The sequence below is a fragment of the Pyxicephalus adspersus genome, chromosome 7 (assembly GCF_032062135.1).
Source record: "Pyxicephalus adspersus chromosome 7, UCB_Pads_2.0, whole genome shotgun sequence".
In the NCBI taxonomy this organism is placed as follows: Eukaryota; Metazoa; Chordata; class Amphibia; order Anura; family Pyxicephalidae; genus Pyxicephalus; species Pyxicephalus adspersus.
The window spans coordinates 54,031,620-54,052,984 of NC_092864.1; the positions used below are offsets into that span (position 1 = coordinate 54,031,620).

Below are 21,365 nucleotides of genomic sequence, written 5' to 3' on the forward strand. Positions count from 1 at the left end.
ATATGTAATGCTAAGAGTCATAAGATTTGTTTTTTTTATCCATAACAGACAATTGTGCAGGCTAAACATATACAGAATACCCATATGATAGTTCAGCCTTGTCCCGGGGACAATTATAAGGTGTAAAGGTTTATTAAATCTCACTCTGTTCTTCATTGCATTTCATTAATAGGTAGTTTAACTTTCATGTGCTTATTAAATAAGCCCAATGGCAATGTGTGTCACTGGCAAAGAGCAGCAATCTACAAGTCAATTGAGGATGGAGAAAAGACTTCTTATCCATTGTATGGAAAACCTGGCATAGATTTTAGTGGCACATGACAAAGAAGTGAAGGGGCTTTGAAATTAATATAATTCTTTAAAATGTAGGGCTGTTACATTTGTCTTTTGAGATTCCTGTGCACAGCAGCACATCACAGTGCCACAGAAGTGGGCCTTCCATGCTATTGTGGAAAATAAGAATAACAAGAGACTTGCCAGGTTACCTGGAAAGCTTAGATGATGCTGCTGTTGTGACAAAGGCCTGAAATCCTGCAGGTTGTTTGGGTATATATCGGCTTTATTACCATTTAATGTTTAGGATCATTGCAGCAGAACTAAATGGAAACATAGAGGAATGTACGATCAGTCCTTTTTTGCAGAAGGGACAGGAAAAAATAAAGACCTTACTTGCCCGATCCCATCTTTTAACATACACTTACCTGTTCTATCTTCTTCTGCTCCTCTTCTAGCTTCCAGATTTTGCCCAGCATATCCAAGCATCATGTGCACACCCAGCTCAGTGTTTCTCTAAAAGAAGAAAGTGCTCAGGCAGACATGTATGATTTAATGCACAGGGGATATCACTGTCCCCTCTTCCTGCCTGATCACAACTTTTTAAAGTCGAACTATAGTGGTGGTGGGATGTTACTGTAGTTTTACTGTCTACAATGCAAACCTTTCTGTTGAACAATACAATGGTAAAAATAGATCCTTTGAGCTGCTTGTCCTAAATACAAATCAAGTTGTCTTTAGCAAGGTCAGGTGGTCTTTATTTATTTTTTTTTTTTACCCAATCTCAGCCTATATTTGCTGCTGACCCAGAAGGATAATACCAATGTCTGACCCACCTGCCTAGTATCTGACCAATCATTATTCATGGGAATTAGTATTTCGTTGTGTTGAGTTTTGTTTTTAACCATTATGCTTTGGTTTCCCATTAAATAAGTTGCTACAGACATAACCATGGCTCGGTGGTCAGCACTCTGGGTCCCAGGTTTGAATCCCGGTCAGGGCTCTATCTGCATGGAGTTTGCGGGTTCACCCTGTGTTTGTGTGGGTTTCCTCCAGGTACTCCGGTTTCCTCCAACATTCCAAAAACATGCAGTGAGGTTAATTGTCCTGAGTTGGTTGAGTGTATGAAACACAACGATTGAGGTAGTGACATTAGATTATGAGCTCCTTTGAGGACAGCTAGTGACATGATAATGGACTTTGTACAGCGCTGAGTAATATGTTGGCGCAATATAAAGACTGCATAATAATAATATTATTCAATAACCTTAGCAGGCTGAAGTGCTTCCAATGTTCCCATTTAAAAAATTAATCAGTGTAAGATCTGCACCCCATGCCCACACTTTGCCCTCCCTATACCCAGGTGATGGTGGTAAGATTCCTCACTCTATTATACAAATGATTGAAATGTGTGTTAGGGTTCTTGTGTCTTTTGTTGTACCTTGTGTGGTGTTGTATCCCCTGCAGATCTTACACTGCACAGACATGGGGGGGATGTTGTGATGATCATAGAGTACAATGGGGATGGAGCAGGTAATGTCTGCATAGCTTTACATGGTACATGGCTGTGGAATATGTTGGCGCTATGGGTGCAGTGTAATGGGGGTGATATTCCAGGCATATCCTTTCCTTGTACACCGCTGTGGAATATGTTGGCGCTATGGGTGCAATGTAATGGAGGTGATATTCCAGGCATGTCTTTCCCTTGTACACCGCTGTGGAATATGTTGGAGCTATAATGGTGAATATATTGTGTATGTATTGGTGAGGCCGATCTCCCACACGTGTGATCCGAGGAGGCGCACGGTCGCTGCGATGTGATTGTGATGTTCCCGGCTCCGGGCTTTGCTTTTCTCCCTCCCTGTGACTCCTCCCCCGCCCCTCCCTTATTCCCGTATCCCCGCCCACCCCGCGCAGTGTACCCGCCCCCTCCCAGGCTCCGGGTGTCTGCCCCTGTGTGAGTTTCCTGCGGGCTCAGCTCGCTGCTCTCCCGGCTCCTCATGCCGTTCCCGTCGGTGCTGTCCCCGGCTGTGTTGGCGGGGTACAGCCGGCAGTGCGGGGTGCTGAGAAGCGCAGAGAGGGGGTGAGTCTCCCCGCACCCCCCATTCTCCTGCAGCACAAGCTGCGCCAGCCCTCCCGGCCATGTATCTGCTGGACCCGGCGCCCCCACAGATGGAGCGGGGGACCCCTCAGAGGAAGACGGTGTACCGGATCTCCCTGACCCTGGTGAAGAAGGAGCTGGTGGGGGACAGCCGGCTGGAGAGGTGTCCGGAGGAGGAGGAGGAGCACGACACGTTCCCCCCACACCCGGGGCTCAGGAATTTCAGGACCCGCAGCACCGGACAGCTAGAACTGGGCCGGCTCCGGCTGACCCGGACCCCAGAGACCGGACCGGGGGATGCTGAGCAGAGCCCCCCGGCATGCAGCCCCCCCCAGCAGCCTGCCCCCATCCCTGCAGCCCCGGATTACAATGAGCCCCATGCTCAGGCCTGGGAGAAGAGACACCCCAGCCTGCTCAGGAGAAGCTTTAGCTTCAGACACTGGAATGGAGAACTGCTGAAAATCCGGAGCCTGACCAGGGACAAACACCACAGCAGCTCCAGCTGCCTGAGCCAGCAAAGGGCAGAGGCCAGGGAACAAATGTGTGCTGGGGGGGACCCATGTCCTGGGGACAAGAGGAACACCTTGGATGTGGGGGAAGTGCTGAACAAAACCGACCCCCTGACTGACCTGGAGAGGTGGGAGAGGAGCAAGAGCAAGAACCGCACGCTGGATAATAGTGATCTGCACAAGCTCTCCGAACAGATGGAGATGGACAGGAGAGGCCAGGAGAGGAGGCTGCTCAGGTTCTTCAGTGGCATCTTCTCCCGAAAGGACGGCGCCCCCGTGTCATTCGTGAGCCCCGGTGGCCGCTCACCTAGGACCACTCACTCCAGGTCCAGGGGTTACTTCAGCAGCCTGAAGAGACCCGCCGCCGATAATATCCAGTCCAGCTCTGAGAGTGTCAATGGATCCCCATACAAAGGTGCTTTCCTCCTCTATTGATCTCAGCGATCGGTCAATGCGGCATCAAAGGTGTCACGCCAATGGCATGTCCTAAATGTGTCATGGCGTGTGATGGAACAAAGCGCCCGAGATGTGTTGTCAGTGTGATGGTTTGCAGTTGGGTAATATAGCCAGGTGTCTTCCATGATTGTGAAATCCATGCCTTGACAGGCGATGAAGGACTGTGGAAGCCTGGTGTACAAGAATTGGGGGAACACATGGCCTGAGCAATGCCTGTACATTTCATGTCATGGCACAAATCATCACAACTTGGGATCTTGTGTAGACAACTATTGCTACCAATCGTTCAATGAAGTCATTGACAAATTGTGATTGGTTGCTATAGGTTACTGCTTATTGGATGAGCCCGATTAGATTAAATAAGTGACATAATCATATATATACATTCTAAGCATAGATAAAAAGATTCACAATGTCTATTGATGATTTCTGTACACTGCTCAGTGTATTACCTGCAGCTTGATCAATACTTACATTGCACCGTCATTCCTCCATTTATGACAGGTGTCATTGATTTTTGGAGAATGGTGATATTGCATTTATTGTTATCACACAGCATTTTTGGGCAGTATACGCATATCATGGTAGTTGGTGGATAATGATATGTTTGTTAGCGATAGCAGTGCGTGATGTGGATTTGTTTTGAGGAATTTGAAATGTTTATACAATTTGGATGTTTGGCCGGTTGTGCAATGCAGGTATTTGTCTCATCCCGGAGCTTTGGCATAGTCTAGATGTTGCAGGCTGCCTTGTCTTATTTCTATGTCCCCCCTGGCATGGAAGGCTGCTATTGTGTTATAATGTGGGTTACTGGGACACTTGGACCACTCTTTGTCGTGTATGTTCTTGCTGGACTCCTAGACTGAGTCACGCAATGTCATGGCCTGGTCATAGCAATACTCCACCATTGTTATGTGACATCTACATTGTGCTGCCTATAAGCCCGCTCATTGGCCCTGTAAAATAAAACATTCATGTTTAATAACTTAGGCCAGATTTGACATAAGGTGTGGGTAAGGGGGTTTGTATATTAACAATTTTTGGCCTGGATGTTACGGTTTCATTACACGGCCTACACTTAGGAATAGCAGGGTGCAGTAATAGACAGATCTGAAACCAGGAAACACTGTCCTTTACAATATAGTGCAGGGTGTTCAGCTTGTCACAGTTTATAAATCCTCTTCAGTCATTTAGGTTTTGTTAGCTGTGATGTCTAGAATTGACATGCTGGTATTACCCAGACACCAAAGTGATCATACACATTAGCATGGGGTTTGTTGATCCTTTAGGGTCAGAAGACTCATGGGCTACATGCAGGTATCCGATTCTGTCCTCCCTGGTCAACATCCAGACTTGTTTGGCTTTGGGAATCTGAACTGTATTCCAATTAGGTCTCAATGTGAAAAGCATAAAGGACACAATTACTTCTGCTTTGCAGCCGGTTGCCTGGCTATCATGCTGACCCTGTTGTTTTATTATGGGGAGTCAACGAGCAGTATGCATAAAAGGGTTCAGATTTTCTGATCTATATATTCAGTGACTCAGAAAGTATTGAAGGCAGGGGAGAAGAAAAACAGCCAGGCAACAAACATTTTCAGCTCCGCGATGGCAGCTTCTGTTTTTCTCACTCAACAGATTTCCTTTAAATGACTTAAAGTGTAACTCCAGCCAAACATTTAAGCACCTTTAATTTTTAATGATTTCCATACCCCTGTCACCTCTCTTCCTAAATCATGATGCTTTGATTTTAAATAAGCATTCAATATACTGGAAATATTTTCTATTTGTTTTACCCCTTATAAAAGAGCTCCCCCTCCTCCAGGTCTCCGTACCTTCCACAGGTTGGCACAATCAAACTATGCAACACAACAGAGCCTGGCTTCTTCCCAGTGCACATGTCCCACTTACAGTCTGATTTATTGTCACTAATATGGGAATTTATTTTAGAGTAATTTCTGCATCAGTTTGAATTTTTGCAAGTTGTGTACAGCTGGTGATTTACCGTTCAGCCTGATACTCCAGACATAAGGACGGTCTGATACTCGTGTGAAGCCATGTACAATGGAATGATTTTGTTTTTTCTGCCGTGTCATATATACAGTACGGTAGCTGTTTTATACTTTTATAGGAAGCTGCATGGTGCAGGTTTCTTGTGGGAATCTAAGACTTGTTCTTTATGTTGGTAGCGTGTAGCCATTGGGCTTTAAAGATCCACATAGCTCTTCCCTGCCTTACATAAGTTAGTCAGTGTCAGTCCATAACATTTAGGATGGAGAATGGTAAGCTCAAACAGTATTTAGGTATCACATCACCAAAAAATCATTTGCAAGCATGCAAGTTTAAAATGGTAATGTACTTAATGTGATTTAAGTAGCCAAGTCAGAGTTCTTCTTTACTAGACTCAGCCATTCCTAGCTCTAGCACACTTATCACATGTTTATTTAGCTGAAATGCTTGTGGATATATTTACTGAGGTGCGTTTTCTATTCCTAAACCCAGACATGCATTTCAAACCTTCCCATATAATTCCTTGTTCTGGCCAAGGTTTGGAGAGACATGGAAAGATTAGGTGGTGATTTGACGTGAAGGTACATGCTTGGGTGAGATGTGACAGCCCTGGGAATGGTTGGGGCTTGGTTTTCAGAGTTCAGGCAGCCTGGGATTAATTAGCTGAGCTCCAGGTGCTTGTGGAATTCCTTGAAATCTCACTGCTGGTGTGCAGGGAAAATGTTTATCTTCTTGAAGTTCACAAGCAGGTCTGTGGATAATATGAAGTGAATTGTACCACTTACCAGCCACTGCCATGCACAGGATACTGACTTATTGTTATCTCTTATTATGTGTTCCTGATATGATGATTGCAGGCTTAGGCTAAGGGGCACCATACACACTACGGCATTTACTACACTACACCACACTATACAGAAATCTGGAGCATTCTGTGCTACTAAAATCACAGCCCAGGGAAACACACAGCAATGCTGTACCATGCATGACACTGGTAAGGTGTGTTGCAGAGAATGTCAACCAGCACGCGTCATGTACATTGCCACGTGTTGTGTTAACACATGGAAACACTTTTATTAACACACAAGTGGAATTGAGTTCTAACTGAACATCTGACTATAAACTTTATTACTATCTCTTTGTTGCGTATAGATGTATGGACATTGCAGAGACAGCATGGGCACCTAGCAAGCAGGTAGATTCTGGGCAAACATATAAATGCACAGCTAAAATACATCCACATTTGCCTTTTTTACCTTCCAAAGAATTTGTAATTCTGTGCAGCCATTCTTGTGATTCACATGTATTGTGCACACTACACGCCAGACAGGTGACACGCGGGTATTGATATCGGTTATCTTGGTTCAGAAATGTAGCTTCCTTTGTCACTTCTCTGCCTTCTGTTTGGACAGTAAATTATAATCATCACCTCTGTCCGGTGTGTATGAGCTCACATAGAAAGCTAAACCTAGGAAAGGTGCATGTAATAATATAATGACTCTCTCTCTAAACAATACACAAATATTTCAGCCAAATTCACGGGTTAGTCTGGAGTTCCCCTTTAATGCCAATTTCATCTCTGTTCATGATCATTGGCTCGGTACAGCTTGAAAAAAGAAACTTACAAAGGCAGTTCCTGAAATTTTGTCTTGACTGGTTAACATTAAACTTATCTTTGCGTCTGGATACTATAGCGATTTCATGCACATTTTTAGTTTGAGTTTAAAATACCACCAGAACTTTCAAAGTAAGCTGATGGCTCAGTTTATTGTAATAGCAAATTCTAATTTCCATTAAAAAAAATCCCTGAAATAATTCTGCTTGAGGAAAGGTATCATGCAGTGAGATAATTGGTTCATATGCAGACCATCAATTTCAGCTGAACAATGCAGAAGGGTACTGCACCCGGTATGTTTTATCTGCCTTTGTTAGGTGCTGATGCCAGAGAACAGAAGCTGGTATACAGCCATTCTGCTGCAAATAAAACATTATAATGCATCTACTACACTTGTAAGTAATCTGTTGCAGAACAGATGGGTCAAATGCTTCTGATGGGAGCCACTCCACCAGCAGTCCAAAATACCAATACCTTTCCCACCCCCCATGCACCTTACTGTCTGGGCTGCCACAGGCATACTAAGCTGATTTATTGGGCTGTTCTTATGTTCCAGCTCCCACATTCACCCAGAGCTGTCGTCATTATTAGCTTTACAATCGTATACATCTATAACTCCAACAACCGTAGTGGTTGAACCTTTCAATATCTTGCTTTATACTGCCCTGGTAAAGAAAGCCTTTGACTAAACATTTTCTGCTCCTTTGCAGAATATTGTTGTTATTCAATAGTATTTATAAACAGCCAACATATTAGGCAGCCCTGTACATTAAATAGGGGGTGCAAATACCAGATAGGTACAAACAATGATGCAGGAAGAGGAGAGGACCCTGCCGGAAGAGCTTACAATCTAAGAGTTGGAGGATGTGAATGTAATGGACTTCTGTTAAGGTTAGATTACCAGATGCTGACGCAGATGACAGCTGCAACTGTGTGTTGGTGTTGGGGTTTATAATCCTTGTCCAGCTGTAGGATGGCTGGGCGGTAAGGGTGCATAAGCAGATCATTTATATAAATATGATGAGAGGGAAAGAAATATAAACAAAAAAAAAGCAGTTTCTGAATTATTCTACTGTTATGGGTTGCAAGGAATACATTTACTATAACTGGCAATTCTAATATCCGGCTCTCTCATGTCTATATGATCTTGCCATATCTTGTATGAGCAGATTCCAGCATCCTATTCTGGGGAAAGATTAATGAGTAATGGCTATTGGACAACTGCGTTAAGCAAACACGTTCAGTGCGTATATTGACACGACATGTGAGTGCACATACTTTGCTTTCTATTAGTTGTTTTAGGTCAATATGTTCTATGGTTTTATTAGGATTATGCTCTGTGCAGCATGTGTTGTCTTGCTTGACATAGTTTCCTTGTCCCATATTCAGATGTCATGTATTCTGACTCTGTGCTGTGAGCCCACACAATGTATACATTATATGAGAATCATGGAGCTGAAAAATAAAAACATATGCATGCATATGGCTCTGTAATTCTAAGAATTCCTGAGGAATGGGCACTGAGGTTTAATATTGGTGGAAAACATCCTGTGTGACCTCTGCTAATTTGCTAACTGGAAGACTTTTGGATGTTGGGATAAAGTCCACATAATGAGAAGCCGTCCCCAGTGTAAGGGCGGTGCTAATGTTATAACTGCTGGCTGAAAAAAGAACTTGAGGTCCAACTAAAGCCAAATTTTGACTTCATTTTGGATTAAATGTGGAATTGTTAGAACCTCTGTCTGGTTTTATGCCCTGTTATCTGGTTGGATTGTTTCTCCTTCTGGTCCCATCCTGGTAACATATGTAAGCTGTTTAATCACAGCGTATTACCACTACAGTAAGCAAAATCTCCCCAAAAGGGACACAGTTGAAACCCACTTTAAAAATACTTTTATTCCAGAGCTTATTATATTTTTCCACCAGTGTATCCCTTAGTCTGATAGCCAGCATCATTTAACCCGCTTACTCTGAGTCCAGGGTTTCCAGGACCCTCTCAAGCCTCCACCTGGACAATAAAAGCAAAAGCAGCAGCCATTAGCTCATTGCTCTGCATTTTCCTCCTAACATACATGCAATATGTGAACTAATTGGCTCCCTGTGCTGTTTCTTCTTTTCAAACTCCGGCTCTTCAAGGTGTGCAAGAGACTTGATACGAAGTGTTTATATTACTTTGCTTTTACAAAGTATCCAGGAGGATACAGGTCCTAAACAATGATGCGCAGCCAATGATTGAGCAAGTAGCCAAGAAAAATGCAATTCAATGAAAAATGGTTGGAAGCATTTTATGAATTGAAAAACTTTGCTGTTGTTTCTTATTCAGTTAGGGTATACATCTGCTTTTCTGCTTTGTTTGTTTTTGACGGTGTTCAGTAGTTTGGTATAAAGTAAAAGTACTACAACAAAAAGTACTACAACGGCATGCACATACCTACTGATTACCTTACGACCATCTGCCCAAATGACCAGTATTTTATTACATTGTGTATCTAACATCTAGCACCTGCTGGATATGTTTCCTCTACTTGTTACTATATGTGCATAATTTTGTAGCAGCCAGCTGAGTTCCCTATAAACCATAAATGCCTTCCTGCTATAATTACACACCAGATGGGCTCACCGGCTTCTCTACCAGCTGCCCCATTCAGTGGTACTACAAGAACTATGTCTACTCAATGTATAATTGGGCTTCTGGTTCAGTGATGGTATCACAGTAGGCTCTAGATGTAAATTCACTGAAGGGGTGAAAAACAATCTGTTAAGGGCGACTGTATACATTGCAAGGTATGAGGCAAAATGTTACACATATCTAAGTGCACCTGTGCTGAAGATACCAAGGGCCATGCCAGGGCATTTGATGGAATCTTTCAGGTGAGGGCCCAACTAGAGAATCTTTTTTAAAGAAAGGGAACCTGTCAGTTGCTCATTTTTAAGAACTCTGTTGGAATGTTGACACGCAGTACTATTCTGACAAGCGTGACTTGAAAATGATTGACAAGCAGAAAATGATTTTGTGCTGAGTTTACATGGAGACCTTTCTGGATTTTTCTTCCTCTTCCCCAGTACAGCAAACTTTTGTATACAAGCTTCAAAAAAATTGCCATTTTAGGAACTGATATATCTATCTCCTCTATTTTTGCTGTTGATTTACTTGATAGGACCCCTGGACTTCTAGATTATAATTTTGGAAATAATCCATCCTGAGGGTAAACTGAAAACATATAATGACATCCTGATATTGGGGGGACTTTTTGTGCTGATAGTGAGAGAGGGAATGGTGCTCAGACTGTTACATAATCCAATAATAATAATAATCCAATAATGCCAAACATTAATCATCTAGACCAGTGTTTCCCAACCAGGGTTCCTCCTGAGGTTGCTGGGGGTTCTTACAATAGGCAGTTTGGTGATTCTCAGGTCAGTATAAGTGACACCAATGATCTGTTTGGTTATCTGTAAGAATGACATTCTTCTCACTGGTCATCAATGTAAGAGGAATTCTTCCCACTGACTATCACACTAATGTACTGTGAGCTGTGGATATAGTAATTATAGCCGGGGTTCCCTAAAAATCGAAAAGGTAATGTTAGGTTTTCCTCCATGTTAAAAAGACAGAGAGAGGCTGATTTAGAGGAATAAATGTACTTGTTGGGTGTTTTCTGATGATAACTATGCTGATTTATTTATTCGAATGACATCTACAAAAATACAGACCTAGTTGCTCCATGCAGCTAAATAAATAGATTTTTGTTAGCAGCGTGGCTGAGCCTTCATTGAGCTGACATGATCATAGATTGTGTTCTTCTCCAGACTGTTGAATACACATATTTCATCTATTGTGTGCACACACAGGCAGATCCCATCTGATGTTTATAGAAAGTCATTGTATCATTTAGAAACATTTGTGTATTTGGTATCGGGCATAACATCTTGTAAACCTGGCATGTACTGACAGCACTTGTTCACTGGCAGTGCCGGGCTCTTATGTTTATATGTTGCAGGGTGCTGCTCCAAACCTGAAGGATGTGATTTACTAGAATAATGCAAGCTTTGTGTACAAATAAAATACAATATTGATATTGTGTTGCCTATAGCAACTAAATACTGTGATTCATTTTCTAATATGCACTAGAAATAAGACATCTTATGGTTTGCTGTGACCACAATGTATTTTTTATTAATAACCTGCAGTCATCATTGTGACTTACATGGCCCTGGTTCCATGGAATGCAATAATGGAATAATGCAAAGCATACTTTCCTCTAAACCTCTGCTCTTGCAGAAATCCGTGTTGTGTAGATGAAGCTCCAGATGCCTTGCAGGAGCCTCAGCCTTGTAGCAGTCAAGGCACCAGGCAGAGAGTTATGGTGCCTCTGGGGATGCAGGAATTTATGATTCAATATGTGGCATAAAAATGGTCTTGTTAAATATTAATGCTGAAATTTCTGAAATATTTTGTTGGAAACCACTTCTGTTAGAAAGCTGGGGGGATTGTAAGGAGCGGAGATAAAGGTAGCCATTGAAATTGGTGTCGGTAACCCTACAACTGATAAGAACATACACGTTGTTGTTGTTTGAATGTTGGATGATGAGTGTAATACAATGAAGGGAATCTGATTTCTTTGCAAGCTTGCTTAATTATTGGATTTCACAGCATTTTGTTCACATAAGACTTGTGAATTGGTGCCTACTAGGGAAGGCAGAAACAAAGTGCTGTTACAAGTAGAGATTAAAACCCTCTATAAATCATAAAGCCTTTCAATAGTTACATCCCATTAATTCGGACCTAACAGAATAAGGACCACTATTAATATGTGACATTAGTGTTTCGGTGGGAAAATGTTCTGAAATAGTATAATGATCGTAGGTAAAATAGCTTGCATGTTAGTGAAATGACTTTGTTGTCTGATAAAGTGTTGATGTCATGCAAAGTGCTATATGCAATACCTGAAGCTGGAACCCAGACACTTGGGGTTGTAGGGTGTTGTCAAACTTTGTCAACTCAATTACAATTCACTCTCCAGGGCCCTGTGTTGTAGGGGATGACATCCGACTTGCAGCTTAGAGTGCTCTGGAATAGAAGCTACAAGAAAAGATGGTCTTTAACACCCCCCTAGACAAAAATGAACATTTTACGCATTGCAACTATGGTAGCATCTGAACGGGTACTCGTACTCCAGTGGACAGTCCCATTGCAAGGGTTAAGTGTGTGGCCGGTCCACCACTGTCTGCTCCATAAGCTGCTATGGGATGTGGTCGCAGGCATTGACGTCAGCGCAGGGCCGCCAAGTGTTTGCCCGCAATGCAACCATCATAACCAGAAAGGGGTGGGCCAACTACCGGAGAGTGAGAGATGAGGTAAGTTATTTCCTTTGTTATGGTCCCCCAAGGCATAAATGAGAATTTAATCCTTGCAGTACAGGGGAGGACAAGAGAAGTTGTGTTTTTTCCTGGAATTTAGCTTTTAAAGAAAATACATTGTAGCCAATTTTTTTTCATATTCAGTACTGAAGTCTTTCTAGGTTTTCTTACAGTTCCAGGATAACCATTTCACTGCCAGCAAATGTCTTTGTTTGCAAAGGGACAGTACCGCAGTAGTATTTTTGTACTTTGACCTTGGTTACATTTGTAATGTCATTCCTAAACTGTATACACAATATGCACATAACTATGTGTCCTATACTGAAAAACATGCACAGGCTTCTAAAATTGGTTGATTTAAAATACCTGAGCTAACAGCCAACTGGACAACTCTGTAATAAAGTGTGACATTTTGTAGCTCATTTCAATGGCAGCCATACAATACCTTCATTAAAAAAGGAAAAACACTGCACATTTATTAAGCACAATGGTGAGAATGTATGTGCTGTTCTCCTGGGCCCTGTAGTTTTAGGGTAAGATCAAAAAGCTTGCCCGGTCAAATGACCTGTATTTTACAATCAAACTCCCTTCTCCCTCATTGAGTGGAGGTACATGGGGTCTTCGCTGGATACACCTGGTGCCTCCAATCTTATTAATGGAAAAGACAATATCTGTTCTCCCCTAGTTGTAAGCCTGAGGTTCTTTACTTTGTTAGGAATACTGAGAATATGTGATTGAACTTAATAAATCTGGGAAAGTCAACCTGAATTTGGTATGCAGTAGGCAGCATAAGGTGAAAAAGTCACAGTGCTTGTAATCTTCCTGAAGAATGGTGGGAGCACTTTGATGACCTTCTGTAAATATTACTGTTCTTAAAAATGGTGTTTGCACCAGTTTGGGCATACTTGTGTAGAGGTCTCACATGTCCTATGGTGAGATAAGCATGCATATGCTGCTGTTAACGCTTGAATGTCAGGCCGTTCTGAGGCATCAGGCAAAACTCTGATACTTCCTGAAGGTACTGAAGCTTGCCCACGTTTTTGTGCCTCCTGCACATCTTTGTTGGTTGGTGTGACTGTCCATCACAGTAATGTGTGGATCACCTAAAGCAGCAGACGAGCCCAATACTTCTCCAAAATGTGGATTTTTTGCCCTGAAGAATGTCTTTGCATTGGAGAAGGCACCTTTAGGCTCTTGCCCTAGCTGTGTATATGCAGACACTTTTAAGTGCTTAAAGGTTTATACCTGGCAGCAGTTTCTTCATGTAAATATAGAATAGAGAATACCTTGTCTGTGAAGTCATGTGGTTTAGCTGTGTTTCTAGCTGAAATGCCAGAAACAAGGCAAAACATAATCTGCTATAATACAATTACATTGTCTGTTTTCACTCACCTTCTACAAATGTAAGTTCCTTCACCCAATATAGCTTGTTGTGCAAGATGTGAAACCATAAATCCTGACAATTGGCTCATTTACACCTTCACTACGCATAAATGTCTTCCACAATATAGTGGAACAATAACTCATAAAAAGAGATACGGTGACCTCTAAGTAACCTATTTCACTTCTTGTCTTAAGCTATGGATGCAAAGATCTTACAACATTTGTCCAGCATGTGATAAAATGGATGCCCGGCACGTGTAAGCTTTTTTGGTTACATACACCCATTTATACACTACTTTTTCAGCTCCTAGGAAACAGCCTAAATTTGGCTTTTTTATGTTATGTTGTCTAGAAAGTATGGTATTCATAAAAAAGCTGTACATTTTGTTTTTGTTTTTTTCTTCACTATTATGAGCTGTTATTTTGTTTCATTTTTTGTTGGTGTTCCATGTTCTGCCTCCACTAGTTTCCATGTAACCTGATCATTGTTTACTCAAAATAGACCCCTCTTCATTTGCATGCACTTTGTTTTGGATACCTGGATTATACCTGTAATTGTATTGATAAACTTTGAGCTAGCTGACATCGTAGGGTCAGTAGTATTACTTGTGGATTTGATTATATTCTGTCCCTTGAATAGTCGTTCATCTGACTAGATGATATTATCATTGTGAGCTTGTAACTGAAAGTATAAAAATTAAACTTTTCAACTTATAAATGGATTAGGTAGAGGTAATATCCTATTTTTTTTTTTACTATCTGCTTCCCAAGGGAGGGTGATTACTCTAATATTCTGTCCCATAACCACAAAATAAGGAATTTCCTGAAAGCAAGCAAGATCCCCTATTAGACAAGTGCCACCTAAACAGATTTTCCCATCTCTACCCCCCCCCCCCCCCCATTGCTGTTTTAGTGACAATTCCTAATTTTGGATTTTCCCTCACTTTCAGTGTAGTAGCGCTGCTCACCAAGAAACGTAGAATGGGTGAATTTACTCCGATTGACACAGGCAGCAATAAAAAACAAATCTCCTTCCTTATTCTATACAAGACAGATACATTTTTGTATGATCATTTGTGAGCCAGAGACCTAAGCCACATGTGCAGGGCCATCTTTATTCCCCATTTGTATTTATCAAGCAAATCCCCTTTTGATGGCTTGAGAGGAATTTTCTGTGCTGAAGACAAGAACATTTATATGGAGATAAATTCATAGACAATCTGAAGATTGAAGAAGGCCTTCTGAGACTATATATTTAATTCATTATAATCTAATCCTTGGCCTTTATCTTAAATATTGTCATTCTAATCCACAACACCTTGTTTAGATTTGTTCAATGCACGGTTGTCAGACAATGGTCTGTTCTATATTAACTTTCAGCACATGACTAGGGATGACTTGCACAATATTTCCTGAAGACTCTTCAGCAATGGTCAAGGATTAGGACCCTTAGTTTTAATTACCTCTTGACTTTCCTTAACTATTCTTGTAGAACCCCCTGGGAAACCATAATATAAATGACATACAATAATACAAGTAAAATATTGTTGTGTGTTTTTAACTGATGGGACTGCTGCTACATGGTATGAATGTTTATTATTTGCAACTTCTAAGATTAAAAAACATGTTGTCAGTCTTTTGATCATTCAAGCACTAAGGGTCTGTATCTAATGTCTCAATGTTTCTTCTCTGTGTAGAGAAGTTGTTGAACAAAAACTAATCATTCCAGTTGCTGCAGCATTCTTTAGCTGGGATTACAAAATTGTGCTCAGGAGTTGAGGCATTTTTACCTAATGCAAAACTGTTTGTATTTTTGAGATAAAAGTAATGCTGTATTTTGTGTGAGAGGGTTGCAATTGTGGCATTTTCCCCCAAAATGGCAGAGAGAATTGTATACTGTTTGGGACATCTATTTTATAATTGGGAACCCACTTCCTCTGTAGTAATGCACAATAAAATGTCTGGAGGGCTTCTGTGGACATCACTATATTCATTCTGGAAAAAAATGTCTCTAGTTACAGTTAGGAGATAGGCATTGTGTTTAATTAAGAGAGTATTTGGTTCACAATGAAGAATATATCAATGTTACAATGTTAGTTGTAAACAGTTTTCTTTTTTTGTTTTACATTTTCTGTAGAACTCTTCCTTGAGAATCTCCAAGGCTTAAGCTTGCATAAGAAGAATGCAGTTATATTGGTGTTGGACTTGATGGCTCTAACATGCAGGATTCATAATTCATATACTTACCTTGTCATATCCATGTGTCTGCCCCGCTTTGGTGGTGTAGGAAGGACAGTAGCTCGCAGATTATACCACTTGCTTGCACTTTGAAGAGGTGTCTGAATTTGACACATGAGGTGCCACATTTTGCTGATAATATCCCTTCCTGACACCTCCACAGGCAATGGATTTGCACATAGTCACTGTGGAGTACAGATATAGAAAAGTTTATATATAACTCTCATTGTCAGCGTGATGAGTGACTGCCTGTTTACAGTTTGCACTGACCTGTGTCAAGACCGCAGGATGCTTTTTCAAGCTGCCAAGCTGCTCAAGTCTAGTCACAAACCAGTTCCATACATTATAAATACATAATAACCCCCAGCCCCCTCCAGAATTATGTCCTTTGCTTTAACACGTTAATGCATTATGCTTTGTCGGTTTGAATACTATAAGTCTTCAGAACAACAATTCATCCATAATTGACAGGCAGGTGGCTAATGGTGGCAGCGGTATGAATATATAAATACTTGGGAAAAGGAAAAATGGAGGTTTTTCAATGGTGATGGGTAGTATGGCTGCACATTTCTTCCAGGATTTTTATACCAGCCAAGGTGGTCATATTTACATGTTAGCGTTATAACTAATTTGAAGTAAACAATTTATCGAGCTCATCATGGTGATTTTCTTGGTGTGACATCAGTTTGAAAAAGGGGTATGACGTTTTTCTTATAGAAATGCAATAAGATAAGAGTGTAAAAAGAATTCATAAAAGTATATTCCATTGTAACTGGCTGCGCAATTATATAGGTAGAAAACAAGTTGACATTTAGGTTGAATATTGTTAAGATTTTAGTTTAAGTCTGTACAAATAGATGTGAAAGTGACCACATTTTAATTTTGCATAGGGTGGGGAAAGGTTGGGCCCATTGTCATTAAGAAAGTAACTGAAAGGAAATCCAAAAATTGTCCTCCGAGAAAGCAGCAACGTTTTCATTGAGGGCCTCTGTTCTAGGGACAACTGTGTAATTCCCTTCATTTTGGGGGATTTCCTCTAACATACTGTTTTTGCAACAGGAAATGAAGGAACATTTCTCCAGTGTTACATGACACTAAAATATGAATTGGCAGGGGTTTTACCCTTATCCTACCTTATCCCAAACTACAAACCCACCATACAATTGTGGCATGCCTTGTTAAAGCAAAACTAAACACCAACATACTTGCCTGTCCCAGTACTGTCACAGGGTGCCACCATTTTCCTTCTTGCTATTTTCAGCCATCTTGATTGGCTGGGAATACAAAACACCTTTCAGGATTCTGTGAGTTCATTTAGTCGCAGCAGTGCAAGGGAAGCCAGAATTGCCGGATATCCTGGCAACTAAAGCATGGGCAGCTCAGATTATTTTGACAGTTCATGAAGCAGTCCGGCAGGTAAGAGGGGTTATTGCAGAAGTGACATTGCCTGTTCCTTTCTGCAATAATGAGCTGCCTGATAACACATTTTTTAAAAGTGGAGCTTTATTTCCACGTTAAATACACACCTTTGCTATAGGATGTCATCCTTGTTTCAGTATAAACCACCATGAGCTGATGACATATAGAACCTCATTATTGTATGGGTTATATTGCTAGGTAGAAGTGTCCTGAAATTTGGTAATATTTACAAACCTGCTGAAAAAATAGGGTCCATAAAAAAACAGTTCCCATGTAAATATGAGTGATTTTGTTTGGTTACAGCATTCCATATTATTATTCCATATATCACCTAGTGATATTGTGTAATAACTAATCAGTTATATTCGATGGACTGTTGTCCCTGCAGACCGTCCAACCATTGAGGACTTTCTTGAATTAGACTGCCAAATGGCAGTTATCTCCTTGAATGTAACAATACAAATAGAAGGCTGTTTAGTGTCCTGAGGGAGAGTTTTGTGGAAAACTAGGAAAGAGTCAGGTAGAAGCTCAATTTGCATCAACTGACATTCAAGTCAATAGCAGTTACTCCCTATCACTTTAGTCCCCCCTCCTTTCCTTTCATTTAATCCCTTTTGTACAATGTACAGCGCTTGCTTGGATTCAGCTGAATTGTTTAGGAAGTATCAGGTTATATAAGCAGTAATCATTCACTGATATAGCAAACATTCTTCTGTATCGTATTTTACAGTCTGAATGTTTGACATTCCCAAACTAGATTGCAAGCTGTTGGCAACATATTTATCCTAGATGAGCAGTTCTTGTTATCGATCCCTTCTATAGGTTCCACTGCAATCATCTCCCAGGCTTGTGCAGATTGTGTGTGGCTGAGGGTTTCCTGGCCGATACAAATAACTGTATACACTTTTTCGCACCTTGGTTAGGCAGATCTTCACCTTTAAATGTTTAATATGGCTGACAGGTTCACTGTCATTAATGTGCAAGTGCATATTAAAATTTACATTAAAATTTTATTGAGATACATGGAAAACTTACCACAAGCCATAAAAAGTGCACCAAACTGCTTTACAAAACTCATCATACATGGATCACTGCGTGTAATTAAGATATTTTTAAACACAGACGTTCAAATGAAGTCTTTCTACTAAACACCCATCAACTGGATCTATAGAATGCCTCAGATCTCGTTATTTGTTTAATGAAATGTAATCACTGTCATGTTGTGCATGTCGTGCATACTTTACTTGTGACTGTCCTGTCTGTGACAGAATACTACTTCTGTTTAGTAAATTCCTAGAATAGTGCTTGTTACATGGAATGTACAGTTTTACTACTCTAGTATACAATTTTCTAATTTCATACTTCCTGGAAATAATCTATGAAAAGAGAGAAAAAGGAGAGATGCACTACTTTCCTCTCTGATAGTGAAAATGTGATTAAAGGGACACTGTCATGTGAGAATCATGTAGGCGGTCATTGCTGAGCGCTTTGAAAATATCGGTTCTTTAGGTGTCATGCTGATGCTTTGAGTCTTTTACCTGAGACCAATATAGAAAACAAAAGAATTGTACCAGTTTTTAGGAATCTTAGTTCTAGGTTCATGACTCAAATGTATCTAAACTAAACTCTGCTTTACTTTTGCTCCAGTGATTTGATGTTCTTGAGGTCCTTTCGCAGCACCAACATTTTCATCTAATTTACACGTCATCCAACAGATGTGCAACTCGGTGCTCATACTAAAAGCAGGAAGGTAAGAAGGTTTTACTGCAGGAGAAACATAGTACGTCTGCAGGAGAAACATAGTACGTCTGCAGTAACAAACTTTCTGCTTGTATTTCATTTCAAAAAGATCAATTTTCAGTCGCACACAGCCCGTCAGCTAGAATTTTCTTTAGGAGGCCACAAATGGCAGAACTTCTATAATTTTCTTGTGACAGATCAGTTAATCTTGATCTTGTGTCCCATCTTTAAATTCACTCCTTTACCCTTTTCCTTTGCCCCTCCCCCCTCCAGTAATGGTCTTCTAAAAAACAATGTACAAAGACAAAGGTGTGTGTTCAACAGCTTTAAATACCTTAAAGCACTTAGTGCGTCCACTTTTTTTTTTTTTTGCACATAGTGATTTTACCAATGCCACAACCTAACAATCTTAACGTAAACACATTAGTATCTATTGTTTGGTCCAGAGCTGCAGGTCCAAAATGCTTTCTCCTAGGGGTGAAGAATCAGGTGCCTGTATCTGGACAAGGTGGATTCTTGGCTCTGCCAATCCCGCTAAACTATTTCAGGAATGCATTGTATGTGCACAACACTCCCAGCTGCCTACTGACGTCACACACATGCCCTGTGTATGTTACTGTATGGCAGTGTGTGCAACTTTAATGTATGAAAAGTCTAAAAATCACAGTTAAAAGGACATCTGCACATCTGTGTTATAGTCTGCATATGTGTATGGTTTACTTTCTATTTTCTTATAACATAGTTTATTCATTTGTCTGGAATTAAACAATTTGCCCCTTGTTTCTCCAGTTTAAGTTTTGACTTTGTCTAGACTGCTTCTATATACAGTCTGTCAGCCTAGACTTTACCTGGTGCATATTTGGCCTAGTCGCTTTTTTATCCCAAGTTATCAGGGTGACTGCTAAGCTTACAGCAGAATCCTGGTAAAATCACAGGGTTACGATTGTGGTGGGGCTTCTTTTGTATTGCAAGGAGAAAAATGCTCATTTTGGTCCTAGTTTACCTGAGAAATCGATTTCTGCTTTAGCGGTATGCTTTGGTAATGCAGAAGATTCTTGTAGAAATATAAAAAAGGATGCACCTACCTGCCTGAAGTTTTATTTTTTCTTCTCAAACATGTAGGAGTACATCAAACCACCAGATTGTATAAACTTTCCCAGTAACCTGATGCATTGGTAGCTCCTAATCCTCTGCTTGCTGTTCTGTAGATTTGTGTTTTGTAAATGCTTCTGTAAATCTCTGCAGTTTATTTGTACCTTTACCTGATTTTTACCAACAGCCGGCTGTACTGCTGAATTTATCAATAGAATTGCTCACACCTGTACCATAGGTAAATTTGCATACTACTCCATTGTAGGCCAACACAAGGAGACATAAAATCATCATGCTGGTGATGCAAGTGATGGACTATTTGATGGTACCTTCATGACCCATCCCTGCCTTCTGAGGGTGGTATATATGTCAGTGACAGGGATGTCCACCAGTCCCTCAGATTACTTACCCTGCATGATAATACTAAATGGTGAGCATCTATTGCCTGCTGTTGTATAATACATACAGCCGCACAGTCAGTCATTCTATTTGGTTGATTATGGCATCTTTTTTCCTAGGTGTGCATCTATTTATAAGATTATTTCCATGTCTGCATTCCACCTATATCACATTGTATTTATGTGGCTTCTATTTTTCTTGCATTAGATAGCAGTAAATTGTCTCGGTCTGTTGAATTGTTTTTGCCCCTTTAGTTCTTTGCTGTCTTTAGACACATTCGTACAACTCTGTTGTCTCCTTCTTGTGTGGGACTTGATGCAATCTCTCCTCTGTTGATGTCATGGAGATCAGCTGATGTCATGGTGATCTGCACATGTGCTGTTCTGACAGGGTTTGCCCCTGGGAATAGTGCAGGAGGGTAATTAATGAGTGTCCCTAGGTTGGATGCTGCAGCTGCAAGCATTGTCAGATCTTGCTTATAACTGCATATACCCCAGAGGGGGTGGTGGTGAGGAATGAGAGACAGGGGGGGTGTGGTAACTCAATGTGTTTCCATTCTAATATTTTCTGCTTCTGGCTTTTGTCTGGGCAACACATGGAGCTCAGTGTTTGCAAGTGACAGCTCTAGATTATTGCCCCTCCTGTCAGACAGGTCACAGGGGGCAGCTCTGTTCCCCCTCCTGGTGAGGGCTGACAAACTGAACAATAACTCTTTCAGTTCCAAGTACCTGTCTATGTGATATGATATTGCATCCCAGTAAGGCACTTAAGC

General features: G+C 40.9%; 1 protein-coding gene across 5 annotated transcripts in view; it reads left to right on the plus strand.

Moving 5' to 3' along the window:
* AGAP1 (ArfGAP with GTPase domain, ankyrin repeat and PH domain 1) overlaps positions 1-21,365 on the plus strand; it is a 232,650-nt gene that overhangs the window by 87,480 nt on the left and 123,805 nt on the right. For 2 of the 5 annotated variants that reach the window (XM_072418500.1, XM_072418501.1), the window contains exon 1: positions 2,212-3,298. The exons of the other annotated variants lie outside the window; for them this stretch is intronic. In XM_072418500.1, the coding sequence (XP_072274601.1) occupies positions 2,416-3,298 (883 nt within the window). In that variant the 5' untranslated portion in view covers positions 2,212-2,415. Of the gene's footprint in view, positions 1-2,211; positions 3,299-21,365 lie in introns of those variants that run through there. 5 annotated transcript variants of the gene reach the window in all.